General features: G+C 37.1%; 2 protein-coding genes across 2 annotated transcripts; one reads left to right on the forward strand and one right to left on the reverse strand.

The window, feature by feature from the left end:
• The first annotated feature begins 2,426 nt into the window (after positions 1 to 2,426).
• Positions 2,427 to 12,550, forward strand: LOC140153028 (ATP synthase subunit s, mitochondrial-like). Its single transcript, XM_072175619.1, has 5 exons — positions 2,427 to 2,469; positions 4,336 to 4,475; positions 5,387 to 5,595; positions 6,177 to 6,339; positions 10,402 to 12,550. The coding sequence occupies exons 1-5, from the start codon at positions 2,446 to 2,448 to the stop codon at positions 10,556 to 10,558; spliced, it is 693 nt and encodes a 230-aa protein (XP_072031720.1). The 5' UTR covers positions 2,427 to 2,445; the 3' UTR covers positions 10,559 to 12,550.
• LOC140151674 (histamine N-methyltransferase-like) lies at positions 6,918 to 9,480 on the reverse strand. Its single transcript, XM_072174010.1, has 3 exons — positions 9,276 to 9,480; positions 8,400 to 8,726; positions 6,918 to 7,446 (listed from the first exon to the last, which is right to left on the reverse strand). The coding sequence occupies exons 1-3, from the start codon at positions 9,478 to 9,480 to the stop codon at positions 7,046 to 7,048; spliced, it is 933 nt and encodes a 310-aa protein (XP_072030111.1). The 3' UTR covers positions 6,918 to 7,045.
• Positions 12,551 to 22,929: the final 10,379 nt, after the last annotated feature.

A 22,929-nucleotide genomic window follows, 5' to 3' on the forward strand; every position in this document is an offset into this window, starting at 1 on the left:
CATTTTTGATCAATTTAAGTTAATTTCTTCCTTAAATTGACTGTTTTACTATATATACTATTAAATGCTTCTCACTTTTTGATTACAATTAAATTACCAGTGCCTCTATCATGTCATTTTATCTATTGCTAAAAATTCATCTTCAAGGTGCAGAATTCAACAGGTATTTTTTTCTGGAAATTTTTCCATGATTTAAAAAAAAAATTGAAATTTTCACCTGTAAAAACATATTTTCACCTGTAAAATATAATTGTGATAATTTTTGTAATTTTGGGTTTTTACTGGGGGGAAAAGAGTACTGACTGGGTGATTTTGCCTAAATGCCAAGTTGCTCTTCAAATTGAAAAATTTAAGGGTCTTTGGGTGACAGATCAAATGGAAAAATAGGGGTCTTTGGGTGACAGGGCATGTGTTGAAAACAATTAATATGGGGTCTTTGGGTGACAGAGGCGCTGAAAAGGGGTCTTAATAGCCCTACATACACATCACCTCCACAAAGTTGGTGTGCCTCCCCTTCCGGGGCTTAGGGCGGAGTTACCCTTTTGGGCCACTCACCGTGAGGAAGGCATGTGCCAGGGATTGAGTTTTAAGGCATGCCAGTGTGATCACACATCTTAATTCACCTGCCGAGTGTGATTTATAGCACAGCTAAAATGTCTAAATTTACAGAGAGCAATTTAACAGCACACCCAATAGCCAAGCTGACAAGCCCCAGAAGTGTGATTTGTAGCACGCCAAGCCTGTATAAATTTTCAAACTCATTGTAACCCCTGATGATGTGCACTCAAGTGGTCAAGTTTTGGTTTCCATATAAGATTGAGTGGCGTCGGAAAAACTTTCAGGAGGACGGGCATATTTTGTTTCGATAGGACTATGCTATTTGAAGGGCCAGTGACAGTGTGCAAGAAACCGTCAACACAAGCAGAATTTTTTGGCTGCCCCCCCCCCCCCCTCGGCCAAAAATCTTTGCCCCCTTTTGACGTGCCAAAAACCTCCCCCCCTTTTGTCGTGCAAAAAAATCTTTGCCCCCCCCCTTACACATGCAAGATTTTGGGGAACCTTAAATTGTCTTATCATAACTGGCGCAGTGAGCTGGAAATTTTGCATATTTGAATGTGTTCCTAATCCTAACCTTTTCCTACACTTTTTAGGGTGTAAGCCAAAAAATCGCTTGACCCCCCCCATTTCGACCTGCCAAAAAATGCTTGCCCACCTATTGGCCTGCCAAAAAATCTCCCCAATAATTCACCACCCCCGGGGTACAGTGCAATTTGAGGGCCCTGGGCCCGGGCTCATCTGGCCCAATGATTAACTGAATCCTGCTCTGGATAGAGCTGCTGTACCAAAATACTGAACAGGTTTCAAATACTTCATAGCATTATTATAAGGACCATTCACAAACACTTGTTAGGGGGGACCTGATGCAAAATGGGCGCCCTTAAAAGTTTTGACCCTCTTTAAGGGGGGCCCTGAAAAAATTGACCACAAATGTTCCTGGGAAAATTGTGTTTTTGCCTTTCTATGGGGTTGACCCATAATTTTCATGTCAAAAGGGGAGGCTGAAATTTTGAGATCCGAAGGGGGGGAGCAAAAAATTTTGTGATGAAATTTTTTGCATCAGGCCCCCCTGAACAAGTGTTTGTGAACGGTCCCATACAGTTTTAACTTTTAAGCTTACCTGTACAATTGAAGGCAAATCATTGCACTGTTCGCAGGTCTTGCCCGCCATATTTTGCTTTGTAACTTCACTTTCAGTGAACCAATCCTCCGTCTCAAAAGTTTTTAATAAGAAAACATCCCTCCAAACATTATTTCTAAGTTTCAGGTCTTAAAATGAAAAACTCAGCTTGCCATTGGCATGGTTTTGGTAACATTTTTATACTAAAATTACGAGAAAATTTACGTTCATTTTTTTTGACATGAAGGCGGAATGTAAAACGATGTTTTTCGATATTATTTTTTCAAACCAAGCCAAACCATTAATGCTGATAAAAGTCATGACTGTAATGATTATATTCGTCAAGTTAGTTTCATCCGATCGTGTTATTTATAGACAGTAAAAAGGTGAAATTTCAGCATAGAGTTTCCATGTACGAACTTTGTTTACATCAAAAAGTGACATTTCCGGTTTGTTTAAAGATCCCGGGCCGCGCATGCGCCGTGCGTTTGTCCTATGTCTACACCAAAGGGAACTCCCCAAAGCTTATGTTGGTAAACAAAGACTGAACCATTATTAAATAAGGTATCACCTTGATTAAATACAATGCTTGACTATAATTCAAATCAATCTGTTTCAGCAGAAACGTATTCCACACACTTAGAAATATGTTTTATTCTTTAAACATGAATTTTTTATAACATTTAAACGTTAAAGAATATCCACACTATTGAATTTTAAAACTTTAATTTACTGCCACCCCTACCAATACTTGGTTTGATCCGAAAATGGCAGCTCATGTTGTTTTGAAGGCAAGTACAATGTTTTTTGGTATTAAATTGGATCTAAAACTCTGGTAAAATGCCCGGTGTAAAATGTACAAGTACATTTGATTTTAAGTGCTGGGAGCCGGGGGATATTTTTGATACACATATTAGTCAGAAAGTTATTGCTCATTGTATCTTTTTTCCATTTCAAAATAATAAGTAAGCTTACCTAAGTATAAGCTTACTTACTTGTCTTTTACATGTTATTATGTCTTTTGAGTATCAGTTTTGAAATGGACATGCAGAGTGATTTCTATACAGTGAATATTTATAATGCAAAATGAAATCCAATGACCATAGTGCTTGATGAGTGAAAGTTCAACCTTCTAGACGTCCTAGTGAGTGATGAATGGAAAAGCGTAATTCAGACCAATGAGCTGCTCTATGTAGAACCAAAGACTGGCAAAGAGTACCGCCGCAGCCATGTAGCTTGGGTGTCACTCATGGAGGCAAATAGTGTATCATATTATTTCGCTATGTGCATGCATGCCAAACTTTGATTCAAAGTATACAAACTCATTCGTTCACTTGTACCACACCACAGTGTGCATCCATGGAATGAGCTGTCAAAAGATACATATTTCAAAACAGGATAACTGCACCCATTATGAAAATTCACATAAACCCACATTTTCAAAATACACTAATTAAAACCCCTTATTCCATTTAAAAAAAATATGACCCCTAATGTTTTACTTAATTTTTCAGCAAAAATCAATTTCCAGTATGTCAAATTCACAAGTGTACATGTTTCACAATGTTTATATTTTGTGGACTAATAAAGGTTTCCATATATTTCATTCGAAGTGTTAGTGCCAAACCCCACATGTGGAGCAAATATATAACAACTACAAGTAGTCAATTTGACCAAACACATAATATATTAGGCTAAGTCCTCCATAATGTGCATTAAAGTATGAACCAACAACATTCTTTTATGCCAAGGCTAGATGCCAGCATGTCCTGATCTGATTGGCCAAACCAAACATAGAGACCTAAAGAAGCTCCTCCCAGCTTCCTCCTTGTAGCAGTACCTGATTGGTGAAGTGCACTGAAGTAAAGACATGATACAAACTGTGAGGTTACATGCTATAAACTATAATATAAAGGCCTACAGGCTGCAGTTTACCAATATGCTAATGGCAGCAAGTATAATCACAAGAATTTATGTGGTAAAGATATCATTTTTGGCAACATATATAGTGACTTTTTCATAATGTAAAGAGGGCCCTATTGTCCAATTGGCTTTCTTGACACAGTTACTTTGTGCATGTACTTGTAAATGCTCTGGTCTTTAAGGTTGGTCTGAACCCTGGAATTATGGAAACTTTCGGGCCTCATAACTTCTAAATTATTGGTCTAAAGTATATAAAAGTATACATATTTAGAATGGCAAAGACTTGATAAGTTCATCTGTGAGGTCAAATTTGGGCCAAAATGGCACTTTTGGCCCAAAATCCCAAAAATAATGTTTTTTGGCCCACTTCTTTTTCGTGCATCGTAACAAAAAAATTCTTGGGCCAAAATTTGTTTTTTCTTAATTTTTAAAAACTAGATCAAAATATCTAGGACCCGTTTTTTGTCAAATTTGACCTCACAGATGAATTTATCAAGTCTTTGCCATTCTAAATATGTATACTTTTATATACTTTGGACCAACAATTTAGAAGTTATGAGGCCCGAAAGTTTCCATATTTCCAGGGTTCAGACCAACCTTAAGACAACACACATGATACCATACTGTACTTACTGGAGCATGCACTGATGCCACTGCCTCAAGAAAGCCAAATGGATAATAATTTATGTGTAATTTTATTTTAAATGATTACTGTATCTTGTCTTTTGCAATAGAGACTTTGTTTGTCCCATGGGCAGTTAGCAATGAATCCAGCCATTACCCAAGCCAGAGTATGTGGTGGAATAGCAGCAAGGGTAGCACTACAACAACCAGTCAGATCTCTGTGGGGAATGCTTAATGCTGTGTTTAACAAGTAAGTATCCTCAAATGTAATATATGTTGGTATCACTACATGGCTGCCATGTTTGCGATTATTTGCACTTCTAGAAAAAAATGTGCATTAAATTTGTCCAGGTATTTTGGCAACAGGTACAGGCTGTCTCAAAATGATTGGTACCCATCAGTTGCCAGTAATTATGAACATGGCTGCCCCATCAAAATGCAACATAGGATCTGCATAATTCGTTGATAATGCCATAATACCTGGATTACCATAAATATATTATGGTCATTTCAGGAGGATCTAATGCTGCATTTGGAAGAAGCAGACTTTTCAATAACTGATAGGTACCAATCATTTTGATACAGCTTAATGTACAGTAAGCCAAATAATTATGGTACCAGTTACGTTCACCCCTGTATATCCTAAACAAAGGCAGATATGTCATAATTGGAACCAACAGCCAACAGCTGCATCTTTTAGCTCGAATTTAAGACCTCATTCATTGAAATTGTTCAAGAAAATAAAGACATGACGATCCAAAAACCCAAGGAAGATGCAAATTTTAAAGTTGCAGTTTGCCACATTGCATGCCCTATTGATTTGTACACAAAGCGTTCCTATCTTCATTAGGTTTTGAATCACAGTTTCTTTAATTCTCAACCAATTTCAACAAATGGGGTCTTAAATCAGAGCTAAAGAGTACAGGTATTGGCTGCTTGTTTTAATCTTACACATTTGTCTTTATTTAGGATATACAGATGTGAACACAACTGCTACCTTAATTCTTTTGCTTACTGTATATCAACATTAAATGTCACAAGTTTGAAAAGTTGATAGTTTTATTCAAAATTATATAATAATAATTCCAGATCATTTTCATTAAAAAATACAATGACTCAAAAAAAGATGTTTCACATACATGTATTAATTTTTTTTTAAAGGGTGGATGAGAGTCGAATCAAAGAAGTTGGACCTGACAGAGCATGTGCAGAATGGTTGCTAAGATGTGGTGCTGCAGTGAAATATAAAGGCTTTGATAAATGGAATGATGATTATAACTTGTTGCCATCAGGAGCCAAGGGCAGGTTTTTGATAGAAGAAGTAGATGCTACAGAGTCTTGCATCATGCATATTGGGTTTCCACATTTTGGTGAGTGAAAGATAATGAGGCCAAATTTTAAAGTCTGACATAAATTAGATGAAACTTGGAAACAATGGACCCTCATAATGTTGGTGCTTTTAGGTGTAGCTTGGGTTGGTATTAAAAGATGTATGGAGGTAGGTGTGGAATGAGCCTACTCCTGAAAATTGAAATATTATCTGCAGGGGTATGTAGGAAGAGGAAAATGTTTTCACATTCTGCTGGGAGCCTGTTCCCCCTTGGAATCAAACAATCTGACAAAGAAGGGGGTCAAAATTACCCAATGTTCACTGCATCTGAACAGGTTTTCTACAGTACTCACATCACTCTCTCTCTCTCTCTCCCTTTTTAATATTTTGTTTTGCCCCTGCATGGCAATAATTATGTTTCAGTGGCATAGCATGAGTCATCCTATTACTAGGGGCATCAACCAAGATTGGAATTCTAGTTTCTGATGAGTAAAAACCTATGTTCAGTATTTATTAACAAAATTCTTGAACACTCTCTTTCGCCATTTCACATGATTGTAAAAGTTACTTTCTCTACTGTTATGTCATATCATTTTAATGATTCCTTCTTGATCATTTCAGCTGGATGCAATCATATTAGAACCATGAAACTCAATCACTGTATTTATCTTGATGATGGCAGTTTACTCCAACTTGATCACCTCAAAGACTCATTGACCAGGCTTCAAGTCTCAAGTTGTGGTGATGTAAGCGATAAAGGCCTAGCATCACTTAATAAACTACAGTAAGTTGGCAAAATGAATTGCTTTTCAATAAAATATTTGTAGAATTATTAACTGATTTCTGTCTTGCAAATGGAAATTATGATATATGAGTTACTGTCCAACAAATTTAGTACCATATCAGGGGTAAGTTACTATCTACAGTAAGTCCTAGATAGTGCTTGCTGCTTAGTTTGCTATCTTCAGTAGACAGCACATGGTACTAGGTTTGCTATAAAAATGACCTTGAGAATAGATAGCACAAGTTCTAAGTTTGCTATCTTCAGTAGATAACACATGCATAATTTTAAGATTGCTGTCTTATGTTTGCTATCTTCAGTAGATAACACATGCATAATTTTAAGTTGGCTATCTTCAGGAGATAGCATATTTTATTAAGTTTGCTATCTTCAGTAGATAGCACCTGTTTTTAAGGTTAAATATTTGAAGTTGATAGCATATGGATTATGTTTGCTATCTTCAGGAGATAGCACATATGAGATAACACTGCTGAAATAATTATTGTCTTCTTGACCATTGTTACTGATAGTTGTTAGATACCAATGATATGGCTTCTTTATCAATTTCATATTACTTTCATTGTGCAGCAGGTGTATGCAAAGCTGTGGTCAATATACCCAGTTTGCTTTTCTGTTCATTAAAAAATTCCAAAAAAAATGCCAATGGCCCCCAGATTGATATATCTGCATGGGCCCCAAGCATTTTAATCTATTTTGATATCATTAGAATATCACATACAGAATCAAAGCAAAGTTTGTCACTGTCATGCTGATTTTTTCTGACACTCATATTATCTTTAATAAAGTCCATCACTTTGTAGTAGACATCAGTCGATACCGATGTTTTGAAATCGAGGGTTTGAGTAAGCCCATCTAGCAGAATGTTCCCTGTTATTGTGTCCTCTTCTGAGAAACAGGCTGTTATATCTGTGAACTCTGTATACTCTGATTGAGTGTAGGCAATCTTGTGTTTATCAAGGATGGATTTTACATCTGTGGAGTTGACCAGACGGTTGGATTTTGTCGTTGATGTTTCATTGGTGGCTGAATTCTGTTCTTTGGTTGCTAGATTTGGGAATGTATTTACTAGTTTCCCCACTCCTGTGTGATCTGCAAAATGAAAACAAATTTGTACAGAAAGTGAAATGTACTGTTTATTTTGTATGTTTCCTAAAAATTGTCTATGTTTTGGTTACATAAATTCCTTTAATGGACATAACTTTGTGATCCACGTTCATGGATTTTACTGCATAAAGAATAGAACAGAAAACTTCACGTTTTTAAATTGTGACAAGATCCACAGAGGGCAAAGGTGGCAAATTAACTGAGATAAAGGCAAAATTATGGAGTAAAATCAATGACATACATTAAAAAAAATAGACATCACAAAACTTCATAACTTATAGAACCAAGTATAATAGACCTTTGGTGTTTTCAGTATATGATAGCCTAATGTTTGTATAAGGTAATAATATTGTAGTAACTCAATTTTCAAAAATGCCTCCTTGGACCGAATTGCATCACAATTGCATATTTAGGGATCAGTGAAAGAAGTCCTATCTGCAATAGCTGTCAGATGTCATATTTTTAGATGTGTACAATATAGGATGCATGTCTATAGGGCAGCTATTACAGATGAAATTTCCTTCAGAAATCTGATTTTTTTCTTCTTCAAATTTGTACTTTCATATATACATATATGCAGGGTCAGAATTCTGCATAGCAAAATTGTGACAAAGTTTTATTTGTAAAGCAATAACTGTATATAGCAATGACATATGTTTGTGCGATTGCATAGCAATTTGGCTAGCTTGTGTTGCAAAATGCGATGCGATACCGGTTATATTATACCCTACATATATGGACATGATGATAACTGATTGAGTGAGGAAACATTGATTGAGGATTGTTTCATCAATATGAAATATGTATCCCCATTCTATAAACTAAATTGCAGCACTTTTTAAAAAAAAGCACTGAAACAAATATCAAGATATTTTTATTAACAAGACTTTTACAAAATCATTCATATTTTAATGAAATTAAATCTCAGAGGACCTAACCTGTCAGTACTACCATAAGTATCACTCCGCCAGGTTCCAGTAGGTCTTGCAATTCTCTCAAGGCTTCTTCTAAATCAGTGTCCCCCACACAGTAAATGGAATGAACCATGCTAATAAGGTGATACTTCTGTTTTATTCCATGCAGTTGAATAAAGTCTTGGTAGGTTTGGTTATACCACTCAAATTCAATCCCGGTAAAATCTCGGCTTTTCTGGTGTACTGTATCTTGATATTGAAGGATCATTTGTCTGCTTGGTTCAACGACAGTTGCAGAAATTTGGCTGAATTTGCTTTTCAGTTGTTTCAGCTGCAAAATATCTTGATTACCTATGAGGAAAATAAATTGTGCATGTGTGAAGCAGTGGCAGATTTTGACAAATGTTAATTTGTGGCAGTGGTCACAATGTTAGACAATGGTTTCAAATCATTGGATTTTTTTTATGTTAAAAAAAAAAATCATACCCAAAATATTGTCATTTAATATGTTTATGAGATTGCTTACTGTAGGCTACTTTTCTTTATATTTTTGAAAATAAGCTTTTGTTTATTTTTGTTAGTTATATATAAGGAATATTGAATAATGCAGCAGGAGTTAGAATTTAGTTACAAGAATGAACTGTTGTACAAGTATTATAATGGGTTCATAATATGTAGGGTGCACTACTATACTATACTATTACAACATTATAAAAAGGCTGTTAAAATGTAAATGCAAATGTAAAATGTAAATATGCAAATGTAAATCAAATAGCAATTTGATTTATAATTTGATGTAAATGTTATTATGCAAAACATTACCAAAAAACTGCTCCCGATATCATCATGAACATTACAAATGTACTGCTCAACATGTGAAAGGCCAATTTCAGAACCTACCTTCTGCACTGCCAATTCCAAGCACACACAGTGGTTGCTTCACACCAATATCATCACTATGCCTATCAGACAAAATGTTCACAACTTTTGATTCAAATTGTCTCTCTATCCATTCTCCAACACGCTGTTGTCTATCTGAGTTCTCTAAAAACATGTTATAAGCCTCCAGCCAGCGGTCTTTATTGCAAGTCAGTGGTAATGACATGCTACTGTGATGTGAAAACAGTTTTTATTTTGTACACACAACTGGAAAATTATATAAGAGGCAAACAACAGATATACTACCAACAGCAACAACCTGGAGAAAGGGCCTGGATCTTATACAGAGTTCCAACAAAGCTAACAGACCACAGGTTTAAGTTACTATCTTCAATGCTTTTGATATAATAATATAATCTTCAGTATTGACTGCATTATATAGAATCTTACTCTTAATACTAGTACTACAAATGATGTGGAAAAATCAATATATCCATAAACATTGATCAGAAAAAGAAAGTTGAGGAGGAAACAAAATTATTCATCAATATTCAGCTCAATGGGTGTCGGACAGTGGAGCTATTGAATCCAGAAACCTGCTTTGATGAGGCAGTTTGTTTTAATTTTTTTATTATGACTTTATGTCCTCTCATAGAATTGCATGTTAAATGGTCAAAATAACCAGTAGGATTTCTTTCACTTTACCTTGTTATTTCAGCTTAAAATTAACAGTTATACTAATATTATTTCAATACTTTGAATAAAGAATAACAAAATGATGGCTTTAATAGTTGACCTAAGATAATCCCTGTTCAATCTTGTGTAAAGCAGGAAACTAATTGGCCCATATATCTCAGAATAAGAATTACACCAAAATATAAAGATATCATTTACAAAATTATCTGTATCTTGAAAAGTGTTGATGCTATTTATATAATTTTGGTATCATTTGAAGCTTATTGTCTACTGCTTACATTTATTTTAAACTCATGAAATGTCAGAAATGCAACTTGTTCCTGATTTTGTCAGAGTGGGTCACATGTATATATGGATATCACACACATGCCACAATATTTGCCCTAATTGTTCAACAGCACTCATCACAAGTCTGAAACTAATGAAATATTTATTTGTTTTTCTCTTTCAGAAATCTGACAAATTTGTTTCTCTTTGACTTACCTGCTGTAAAAGACATTGATAGTGTCATACAAAGTCTACACAAAGATTTACCACAGTGTGATATCAAGTATTTGTCAGAAAAGGAACTTGAAGAAATTAAACTGGGCAAGGATAAGCAGAGCTAGTGATTGATAGATGAAAGACCATGTCACAGTAATGTATTCGCTGTCATAGTGCATGTTAGAATATGACCATTGCTAGGCCAACTGGATCACTATTTCTTTGTTATGAACCATTGATCGAAATGATCACAACCCTAATGATCCTAAGGCAAATTCGGAACAGGTGTATGAGTCCAGGCTTAGAGCAATAACCAATGGTTACCAACGTGCACTACGACAGCGAATACATGGACACTATAGGGCTCCACATCACTGGAAACATGTCTGAAGCGTGTAGTTTCATTAGTGAGCTCTCCACCAGCAGTTACTGAACCACCTTGACACAAGTATGGGATGCCATAGTCATCATGCACACACAGAAGGGGACTACTATAGAATCTGACATTTTAGAGTGTGGTCTGTGGATGCCAATAAGAATTTACCATAATCTGACAATCAGGAGGGATCCAAATGTTTTCCATATAGTGTGGTAGAACTGGACAGTGATTGTTTCCCTTCTTTCATTTTAAGGGTTAATTGCCAAATTCCTAGATTGTATTTTGACTTTGGGTTGATTTGGAAAGTTGTTTAAATGGATTTGGATTATATAAAATATACAAGAAGAGCTAAACTCCCTGTACTTATGCAATGTGTTAGGTCTGAAATTTGTGACATTGAATATATTATAACCCCAATAATATAATTGCATTCGTCATTTTTTCAGCCAAATTATTTTGTTTTTACCCTTGTGACTCCCCAGTACCACGTACATCTACCTGTATCAATGTCTACCGTGTTTTATCAGTAAAATTCATTCTAAAGAATAGTGAATAAATATCTATTTTTAAAATTTAGATAATACCCCGAAACAAGAGCTATGCAATTAAAATATCATATAGGGTAACATATCAATTTCAAAGATTGCTCTTTACACATGTAGTAGGGCACTCACTAGTATTTACAGGTTATGTATCTGTGGCCGACAAGACTCCCACCCATGTCACCACTTGTGACTTCTTAAGACCCCCTCTTTGGTAGTGCAGTATACACCAGTTTGCATAGAGCAACATTTTTTGTAGAGATGAAGTGTTAATATGTAATTTACCTTTAAACAATTTTTTGATGTCACTTTTGTCACATGATCCAGTATTTGATATTCAATCAAGCAGCTTGCACCCAGATTAGTTGCTTTAATTGATTTTGAGAGAGAGTAAAAAGAAATGTACTTTTGAATTTTATGATGTGCAGTACAACATAAAAATAGGACCATATTTTCGGTTCAGTTTTTAGGACACTGTAGTTTGTTTACTGGCAAACTAATATATTATTGGACTAGTCATTTTTTTCAGCCAAATTATTTTGTTTTTGCCCTTGACTCCCTAGTACCACGTACATCTATCTGTATCAACAGTGATTCCCGTCGGTTCATCTCTTAGGCTGTCTGTAGACGACGGACCTTGGCTAAAAAAATTGGGGGACAACAATAGACAATTTTGTGTGTACATGATGAAGAAACAAAGATTTTTGAGGACCGCACTGGCCAAAAATAAATTGGGGTTAACATAACAATTCACAACTTCCGTCTGCACAAAACATTTACAAGTTGTGCCCCCCCCCCCCAGTTCCGCAAACCTGGCTACGCCACTGTGTACTGGCAAGGAATATCTGTGAGGTGATCGCTAAATGTCACTTGTCGCCAATATTGATTTAGAGATGCAGCCAAAAATAAAACTAGTGTGTTGTTCTGAGCAACACTAAATTGACCATATCTCTGGAAACATAAGTCCAGTTGTGATATAGTTTTCATTGCAATAAAGCACTGAAAATGGCACATATAATGATATTAAGAACTGGTTTATGATGCTCAACAAACGACACACTTTGCTTGATCGCATTACATATTATTACATGACAGAAAATGAAGAATGATATCAAAAACAACTCTATGTAGATTGATTGTGTCACATTTATTTCATAACTTCATCAGGAACTACATTTTTTATATATAACCATACCAAAATAATGTTACCCCCCCCCAAAAAAAACTGGTAAGCATACACAAGTGGAAGCTTTCACCCATTTCCATAAATTGAACATGGTTTTTTATTAGAAAATCCCTTTGCATTGATCTTTCAATTGAGCCTTAATCTTGCCTTAAAACTGCCATTTGAAACAGTGAAAATGTATTTTGGTTCCATTTAAAATAAAGTACAATGTACTGTTTTGAGCATGTGGTGTCTTTAAACATATAAATATGTGTACTTTTGAGTGAATGCAAGTGATTTGAAGTTGCAACCAATTTAATAATATGCATTGACAATTTGATATCACCAGCTGCACTAGAATAAAACTTCTCACCCTGTGACATATTTGTGACCTGCTACCATGAAAAAAGCGTAAAGCTGCAAGTTGGTAGTTTTGAGACACTGGCTACTGCAATGGTATTCTTTGTTTCGCATGCATCTGTTCAAGTAGTATGTCTGTATGTCCTTTGTGAATAGGGGGCACAATGGGCCATTCACAAAGGACATAATGGCTTGTACAGGTGCGCGACAAACAAAGAACATCAACTCAGTCACCTAGCATGTCTCGAACCTGCCAACTTGCGACTTTACGCTCATTTCGTGGTAGCAGGTCACATTTGACTTATGTAATTAAAGGAACGGTTACTTCCATTATGTCATCTGGCTTACTGCAGGTTTTTTTATAGTAACTTGCTAACTTAAGTCAAGTATATAAGTCATGACATAAAAAGCAAGAAACAAAATAATTAAAGGTTGAGCCTGTATTCTGTTGACAAGCATTTTTGTAATTTTCTAGCAATGCATCTAGTCTGTGTGCCTTCAAGGCAGTAATTTCCTGCATTTTAAGGCAGTGTGTGCATAGGACCTTCTGCAACAAAATTTTATTCGTTATGGTGAATATGAGTGTTTTAAATAAAACCATGTGATTTGTGCTTGGTAAATTTTTCTAACATATAAGGCATAATGTGATTGCCAAAGATTTCCTTTAAATTCCATTGTTAAGACCACTCGAAAGTGAAACAATTGTAAAATACACCCTAGGGTACCAGGGCACAGAATTGCCTGTGAAGTCATACCTTTATAATTAAATAGATTTTAATTTAAACATATTCTGACCAAACCAGACCTAGAAACTTGGCCTTTTCTTGGGATTCTCTAAAACCAATTTGCGTTAATCTAAAGAGATTCATGTAGATTCGTAAAAATTCGATAATAAGCATATGTGCCTATTAACAAGTTCATGCTCGGACAAGAATTAATTTTTAGGATAGTTTGTTAAACTTTTATTTTTTTCTTTTAAGTTATAAATACCTGTAACACATATTTATAAATTTAAATTTAAAAAAATGAAAAACTAACTACCATAAAAGTTTGTTCTTGTCTGAGCAACTCGTTAATAGGCACATATGCTTATTATCGAAATTTTACGGTATTTGAGCCTTCACACTATAATCTAACGATTCTTGTAAAATGCTACAAAATTATACCCCTGCAAACCTTCCCAAGAAATGCAGTGAAGGATCAGCAAACAAATCATTTTTCTTGCTCTAAGGCTTGGGCATAAATCTCATAATTACATGCTGCTTTACTGTTTTTATTAAGGGGCATATCTTTGTCCACAATCTTCAAACAATATAAATTCTTTGCCACTTGTACAAATGTATGTGATAAAGCCAAACAAATAATTGAAAGACAAATCATATTATAAAGCTTCATACAGTGAATTATATTCACAATTTTATTTTTTCTTTATTACCACAAGAAGTATATATAACAAACATAATAAATCTGTTTTCTTTACACATACAATCATACATTTGTGACCCATCATAACAAAACATGGCAGTAGTACTAGTAGTCGATTACAACATCATTACATCAAATACCAGACAGGTGGAATATGTGCCCATCCACCACAAACTGGTCGTAAAGTCGGCATTTTCCATTTTGAGATACAATCAAAAACAGTAATTGGATTTCTATGTTGAATATACTAGGAATTTGACCTTTGATGAACCATAACTTCACTTCCAGATGTCGGATGAAGCTGGTTGAGGGGTCATTTTGAAGCTGAAAAGTAATTCTTTCAAAATCTGCAATAAACAGAAAATGATCTAGAGCCGACTTTACTACCACTTCGTGGTGGATGGTCACATATGTGGGACATATTAGTTGATAAAAGTTGTTAACAACTTTTATTGTTTGATGTAGTACACATGTCTCACCTGGAATGTGTACACAGGCTTCAGGTAAATTAAGTAATTCTTGGCCAAGCTCAAATGTACCCGTTGCTTCCATGTAGCGTACTAAGTGTGTACGCAATATAAGGCGCGTGCATGCTTTCTTCTATACCGCACTATGTGCATGTGTGTTTATTGAGGAGCCACGAGCGTTCCAAGTGTTAGAGCTTGGCCAAGAATTAACTAATTTACCGGTAGTATGAATACCGAGACAAAGAGCGCCATATTCAATTGTGAATCTCATGGTGCTTGTGAACCAAACAGGTCAATGGCTGAGCACAATATTTTTTTATTATTAAGAGCAAGCTCAAAATCCCTTTCCTATTATATGGGATTATGATTTTAAATATGTTGAGCTGGATCTCATGAAAGAAGGAACATATACTTGAGCAAATAACAACTGCATCATTTCGCATTGGATTTAGCCATTTAAAGCCCACAGTACCACTGTGGAAGATTTTGGAACTATCTTCCACTGGGGAGTATAAAATTTAAATGGAATTAGCACACTAACCAACTCAATTTGAAACTCACTCTCCCTCTATGATCAGATTGAATCTTTCAGAGGGTGTATGAAATTCAAATAGAACTTCCTTATGTTTGCATTCCATTTGAAATGTAGAGATATTTTAACATCTTCTGTAGGGATTTTCTCAATTTGTCAAGTAGCTGATCAACCAAATTAAAGTATTTTGGTGAATATGGAGACCAGCAGCTGTAAAAGTCTTAGTGGGCTGTCAGGCTGGAACAACTGAAGTACTAGATCTTCATCATGTGTTGCAAAACTAGAAGCTGCTGCAAATTTAGCAGAACTTTCCTATCGTGCTAAATGTGAGTTAGAGGAGATTGAGTGGAATCGGGAAGTGATTAATGTGGAGGTAGAATTGGCATTGGATAAGGCACGATGTGACCATGAAGAGCAGGCTTCATACGATGCAAGATCAATACGATCTGAAGATCATCTAAGGACATAGAAAGTTGGGTAAGGTCCCACCAGAGCACAGAAATGCAAATTACAAGTACAGGCAACCTGTGACATCCAAGAAATAGAATTCACAAGCACAGAGTCTGAAGCAATAACCACACATATTGAAGAATAACCCATTTGTCAATCCAGACCTGTGACAACAACTGCTCTCGACCACAAGAAGTTCTCATATAACTAAAATCTATCAGATAAGTAAATAAATAAATAAAAATAAATGTAGACATTTATATAGCGCTTTATGCCGTAAACAGCCTCTAAGCGCTTTACATTTATTCCGCCGTCATTAGAATATGTCGGAACCACGTTTGCAGCCTACAAGTGGCGCAGGGTCCATCAGTACAACGACTGTGACTACCCCTAACAGCTTCCCATTGCACCTGGGTGGGGTGAGGCAAGCGAGGCAAAGCGCCTTGCCCAAGGGCGCAACACGGTGGTGGGACGGGGAATAGAACCCACGCACGTCGAGCAAGATACTATCATAACTCTCTTTTTCCTACAGTGGAATACATTTTCATAGGGGAAACTAAAATTAAGAATTTGCTCAAAAGCCACCAAAAAGGATGGGTATGACTATTCCCTTTACAAAGTACATACGATTAACTATTCTGATAGATTATGTAAATAAAATACCCGTCTTAATCACAAAATTTGTCAATATTAAAACACATAAAAATAAATAAATAAAAACAAAAATGCTGTTTATAAAGGAAAAACAAACTGACACATTGGCTGTCAACAAACTGACACATTGGCTGTCAACAAACTGACACATTGGCTGTCAACAAACTGACACATTGGCTGTCAACAAACTGACACATTGGCTGTCAACAAAATGACACATTGGCTGTCAACAAACTGACACATTGGCTGTCAACAAACTGACACATTGGCTGTCAACAAACTGACACATTGGCTGTCAACAAAATGACACATTGGCTGTCAACAAAATGACACATTGGCTGTCAACAAAAAATGACATGTTGGCTGTCAACAATAACAACTGACACATTTGCTGGCAACAAAATTTGATAACGCGAAGACAAACTTGGAACTGAACTCAGACATCGGACTAGAACATTGTGTATTTACGTATTGCTTGTAGTAGATAGAACTGGCAGCGAAATAAAACTTATTTTACGTACGATTTGATCTCCAGTGACTCTTGCTGTTACAAGGCTCAGGTGTAGAATGAATTTACATTGATCTGGGAAGATGAGATAGCAAGACTGGAATTTGCTCATTATCTCTGTCACCCAAACCCAGGTGGTTGATAGACATACATGTATCAAACTAGTTACAGAAGCATCAGCATCGGTATGCGGTCCAGAAAGTCGAGACGGATTCATTCGAGCACACTTGGAATGCATGCACCATGCACTTATCCGGCGGATAACAACAAAATGTTACCTCCCAATTCCATGATTATGTAGTTGTTACACTTGCTGTTCTCTGTGCTACTTGTAGACACCTTTATTCTGCTAAAATTCCATGAAATTTAATCGTATTATTCGTATTCATCCATTATTCCATGACATTTTAATTTCCAGTATTTCCCCGTTTCATGCAATGCATCATGACAAAATCCGGAGATGATACAGGCTCAGTGCACACATCATGCAGTATTGGCGATCCTAAACTTTGTCTTTTGATCGAGTGGGATAGGACGTCGCCCCCATCAATGTGTGTTAAATTCAGCCCGTGGTGCAATGAGCCCGTATATCTCAGTGACTTCATATAATGGAGGCCAATATGTTTGTCGGCGCCGGGGGGAAACCCCAGGAACGATCTAGGCAAGCCGGAAGACAAGCTTCCTTGTTTAATTGGGTTAATAAACATGATGATGCCAAGAAAACAACCGAGACCTGGCATAATATCAACAACAAACACAAAAGAGCACATCCTTGGAAAGACTCTGGGAAAGTGGGCAGACCATGGATAGAATATGACGACTCAAAGCAGCTCATGTTTTGCAGTGTATGTCGCGACAATAAACATGGCCTTGCTGACACAAAATGCAAGTTTGCTACTGGGTCAAATTCTTTTCAGTTACACTCACTGAACTCCCATGCATCAAGTGATCGCCATCGATTGCATATGAATTTTCCGGGTAGAAAAACTTAAAACAAATTTGATTAAAAAATATAATTGCACCAAAAAAAATCACATAATTTGAGGATAAGTGAAATATTTTGAGGACAAGCAGAATCCATGCTCAGGTTATCCTCTGGACAACCTAATTTTTTTCTTTAATTGGGACACTGCCTGTTGGCCCAGATGCATTAGTAACAGAGTAATAAGTAACCCAGTCCTGTTGGCCCAGATGCATTAGCAACAGAGGAATAAGTAACCCAGTCCTGTTGGCCCAGATGCATTAGTAACAGAGTAATAAGTAACCCAGTCCTGTTGGCCCAGATGCATTAGCAACAGAGTAATAAGTAACCTGGTCCTGTTGGCCCAGATGCATTAGCAACAGAGTAATAAGTAACCCAGTCCTGTTGGCCCACATGCATTAGCAACAGAGTAATAAGTAACCCAGTCCTGTTGGCCCAGATGCATTAGCAACAGAGTAATAAGTAACCCAGTCCTGTTGGCCCAGATGCATTAGCAACAGAGTAATAAGTAACCCAGTCCTGTTGGCCCAGATGCATTAGCAACAGAGTAATAAGTAACCCAGTCCTGTTGGCCCAGATGCATTAGCAACAGAGGAATAAGTAACCCAGTCCTGTTGGCCCAGATGCATTAGCAACAGAGTAATAAGTAACCCAGTCCTGTTGGCCCAGATGCATTAGCAACAGAGGAATAAGTAACCCAGTCCTGTTGGCCCAGATGCATTAGCAACAGAGTAATAAGTAACCCAGTCCTGTTGGCCCAGATGCATTAGCAACAGAGTAATAAGTAACCCAGTCCTGTTGGCCCAGATGCATTAGCAACAGAGGAATAAGTAACCCAGTCCTGTTGGCCCAGATGCATTAGCAACAGAGTAATAAGTAACCCAGTCCTGTTGGCCCAGATGCATTAGCAACAGAGGAATAAGTAACCCAGTCCTGTTGGCCCAGATGCATTAGCAACAGAGTAATAAGTAACCCAGTCCTGTTGGCCCAGATGCATTAGCAACAGAGGAATAAGTAACCCAGTCCTGTTGGCCCAGATGCATTAGCAACAGAGTAATAAGTAACCCAGTCCTGTTGGCCCAGATGCATTAGCAACAGAGTAATAAGTAACCCAGTCCTGTTGGCCCAGATGCATTAGCAACAGAGGAATAATTATCATACCACTAAGGTAAACATCAAAGAACACCGCTAACCTGATATATTTTCGTATCTAGTCAGTGAGTGCGTATTTTACGCTTTATATCTAGTCAGTGAGAGCGTAATTCGCAAGGCCGATACGCGGGTACGGCGAGGTACGCGTGTAAAGGCGAATCGCGTAAACCGGGCGCGTAAAATGCACGCAACCTGTAATACGCGGAACAGTCATCTATTGTTTGTAATATTTTTCCTATTTAGCAGGAATTAAAATGTTTAAAAAACGTAATTATTTCAATATTTAGAATGACTTAGTGGTACGATAAATTGAATATATCGATGCGCTCAGTGTCATACTGGGTTCAGCCTTCGGCTTCACCTATAGTATGACACTCTCGCACACAATAATTTCCCGTACCATACCGACGCTGAACCTAATAACTAATAATAACCCAGTCCTGTTGGCCCAGATACACACCCAATTCTTTTCAAGTACGGGCAGAGACTTGGTAATTTTGAAAGTGCTAAGTGAAGTACAAGTAAAGTTAGGGGAGATATCCAATCAATTGACCAATCATACTCAGAAGTTATCCAAACTGCAAACCACTATAGGTACAGAAGCTACTCATTTGGAAATATTTTTGCCAATACAAACTTTAGCGGAACTGGATGAGGTCAAATCTGTGCTGACAGATACAGCTACCAAAAGTTCATTGGTAAGTGAAAAGTAAAAAGTTGGTATTCTGTTGCCATCTTTAAAAAAATGATCGATCACGCTGTACTACAAAAAAGTTCAATATCAGCTATTTTTTTAACATTCATTCGCAATGGCTGAATCCAGATGGAGTGTAGTAGAAGTATGTTGATATAATAATAAAAAGCGGTACATATATTGTTAAGTTCTATGGTATATAATCATGAAGTGTACCAAGGCATCGTGGCGTGAATGGCTGAAAGAGGTTTCGGTCGCACATGGCTGCAATGTCAGACTAAAGTAAAGGCTCTGCGCAAGAAGTATACTGGCATCGAATGACACAATAACAAGACATTTACAGGATATGAAGTAATGAAGACAGTGTTGGCACCACACATAAGTTATCCCAGGAACATTTGCTTCTCACTCTCTCATCTCTTTCCCGTCCGTCTCTCTGTTCTTGTGTGATAGTCTTAATATTTTTTGTTTTAAATCATTTCTGTTAGGGGATGTCAACGATGCCTTTATTGGCTTTTCAACCATCTCCTCTATACTTGTCTTTGCATTATTTTATATTTTGTGTGTAATTTTAATGTATTTTGTTTGGTTTTTAATATGAAATAGAGATTCATTTATTTATGAAAAAAAGTTCCTGTAGCCAACATCAGCTGTTTTGATACACTGCAGCACAATATACCCGAATCGAACCACCTTTGACAGGCAACCAATATTTTTGTTTACATTGTAAGCTCCAGGTGAGATGAATTTAATAATGTAATTGCTTTGTATTATATTTTTTTGTAAGAGGTAGATAATATATTGAATTTGTACGCTATAATAACAGTCATTATCTGTTAAATCAGCATATGCACTTATTTTATGTATGATTTGATCTCCTGTGACTCTTGCTATTACAAGGCTGTATCCAGCTGGTCTTTACCAAAGAGAGACATTAAAAAAGCGCATTAATGACCTTATCCCTTTTAGACACAGTACAGGAGAACTTTCACCCTACTTTGCTAGTTACATCAATCTTGGGAAGAGATGACTTTGATGAGCTAGAACAAGAAGAGAAGGAACAGGAAAAGAAAAAAAAGGATCAGGACGATCTGAAGAAACAGAGGGAACAGCAGCATAAAGAAAAAGAATTAGAGGAGGAAAGGACCACAAAAGAGTTGGAAAGAGTATAGGAGAAACTGAACAAAGTAAAGTCAAGAGGAAAAGGAGTAAGAGTAAGGCAAAAGTAACAGGTGGAAAAGGAAGCACGGTGAAAGAAGTAAATAGGAAGAATGGGGAGTTAGATAAATGGTTTGAGTAGGACAATTCAGAGAAAGGATGCGAGCGAGGTAGAGGAACAGAAGGACATAGAAGAAATAGTTGGGGCCTAACATCATTGGCCTTACTGGCTATGGATACACTGAAGATGTCAAACAAGCCCTATTCAGTGCCATGACGATGGAACAGAACGTATGAACATAGAACGCATGCCTTATCCACTTCTTGAAACAAACTTACAATTCTTTGCTAGCAACCACGTAGTAAGTGAAAGTAGATTCTATTTATCATCAGTGGCTTGCTACCATGTATGCAAACTTTGCCCGTTATACTGTGCAGGTTTTAGAATTTGTGGGGTGAAGGAATTATATTGCCGTCTTTGTCTTTGAAGCCCAATGTCAAATAATTTGACAAATGTGAGTGGATCCAAGATACTTAAAGATGACAGACTTCACCTGACTGATAAAAACAGGTGATACTATCATAACTTTTAGTTAAATACTCACAGTTTTGTATAAGATACCTACATGCTTTTTTGCTATTTTGCTAGTGTTTATTAAATGCCATACTAGAATGATTTCTTTACATTTGTTGCAAATAATTTTTTATATTTATTTATTTACCTCTTTTAGGGAAAGGGTGCTCCTGACATCTAAATGTAGGAAGCTGCTACAGCGTTACACATGTAGTAGAGGTATGGTAGATGCCACAGAGTTTCAAAGCTTAGTGGAGTTGCTTGAAGTCGAATGCCCACCATTGGCACAGATTGTGACTGAAAACAAAGAGGGCAAATTTATGGCAAGTGCCAACATGCAACAATTTCTGCATTCCCTTGCTTCAGACTCACCAATGTGCACTATTGCACCCACATCAGACAGAATGGATGATATCATCCAGAACTTAATGGATGGTGTTAACATTCAACACCACCCTGAAAAGATGGAATGTCTGAAGGAAGAGTCGACCTGTTCTCCATCAAGTTCTTGTGTCAGACAGCCATTTCCTGTTGCTACAGAGTTTCAAAGCTTAGTGGAGTTGCTTGAAGTCGAATGCCCACCATTGGCACAGATTGTGACTGAAAACAAAGAGGGCAAATTTATGGCAAGTGCTAACATGCAACAATTTCTGCATTCCCTTGCTTCAGACTCACCAATGTGCACTATTGCACCCACATCAGACAGAATGGATGATATCATCCAGAACTTAATGGATGGTGTTAACATTCAACAACACCCTGAAAAGATGGAATGTCTGAAGGAAGAGTCGCCTGTTCTCCATTAAGTTCTTGTGTCAGACAGCCATTTCCTGTTACTACAGAGTTTCAAAGCTTAGTGGAGTTGCTTGAAGTCGAATGCCCACCATTGGCACAGATTGTGACTGAAAACAAAGAGGGCAAATTTATGGCAAGTGCCAACATGCAACAATTTCTGCATTCCCTTGCTTCAGACTCACCAATGTGCACTATTGCACCCACATCAGACAGAATGGGTGATATCATCCAGAACTTAATGGATGGTGTTAATATTCAACAACACCCTGAAAAGAGGAAGGACGGGACTGGAGAAAGGAGAGGGAATTGGACAGGGAGAGGAAAGAGAGAGAGAAGTTAGAGGCGAAACCAGGGAAGTCGGAGGCGATAGGAAAAGGAACAGAAGACAAACGGAAAGATGACAGGGAGAGAAGGGCAAGGAGCGGTGAAAGGAGGGTGATGGAGGATAGAAGGGGAAGGGGGAGAGGGACAGCAGAGTGGAGGAGAAACGAGGATAGACCACAGGGAGTAGGCAGGGAGAGATCCTGGGGGAGTGGGTGGAAGAGAAAACAGAGACATAATGACCGAGGGTGATAGGCTGGTCTTTTGTAATGCAGTACCCTCCATTTTATTTTCTCTTCCAGTCCCTTTTACCACCAGGGTGATAGGCTGGTCCTTTA

Source organism: Amphiura filiformis, chromosome 5 (assembly GCF_039555335.1).
Source record: "Amphiura filiformis chromosome 5, Afil_fr2py, whole genome shotgun sequence".
Taxonomy (NCBI): domain Eukaryota; kingdom Metazoa; phylum Echinodermata; class Ophiuroidea; order Amphilepidida; family Amphiuridae; genus Amphiura; species Amphiura filiformis.

What these genes read in the sequence shown, in the direction of transcription:
- LOC140153028 (XM_072175619.1), top strand. Translation starts at nt 2,446, where the DNA reads ATGGCAGCTCATGTTGTTTTGAAG. An exon ending in TATTGGGTTTCCACATTTTG is followed by an intron (nt 5,596 to 6,176) that starts GTGAGTGAAAGA and finishes TGATCATTTCAG; the next exon opens with CTGGATGCAATCATATTAGA. An exon ending in GCATCACTTAATAAACTACA is followed by an intron (nt 6,340 to 10,401) that starts GTAAGTTGGCAA and finishes TTTCTCTTTCAG; the next exon opens with AAATCTGACAAATTTGTTTC.
- LOC140151674 (XM_072174010.1), bottom strand. Translation starts at nt 9,480, where the DNA reads ATGTCATTACCACTGACTTGCAATAAAGACCGCTGGCTGGAGGCTTAT. An exon ending in TGGAATTGGCAGTGCAGAAG is followed by an intron (nt 8,727 to 9,275) that starts GTAGGTTCTGAA and finishes TTTTCCTCATAG; the next exon opens with GTAATCAAGATATTTTGCAG. An exon ending in ACTTATGGTAGTACTGACAG is followed by an intron (nt 7,447 to 8,399) that starts GTTAGGTCCTCT and finishes TTCATTTTGCAG; the next exon opens with ATCACACAGGAGTGGGGAAA.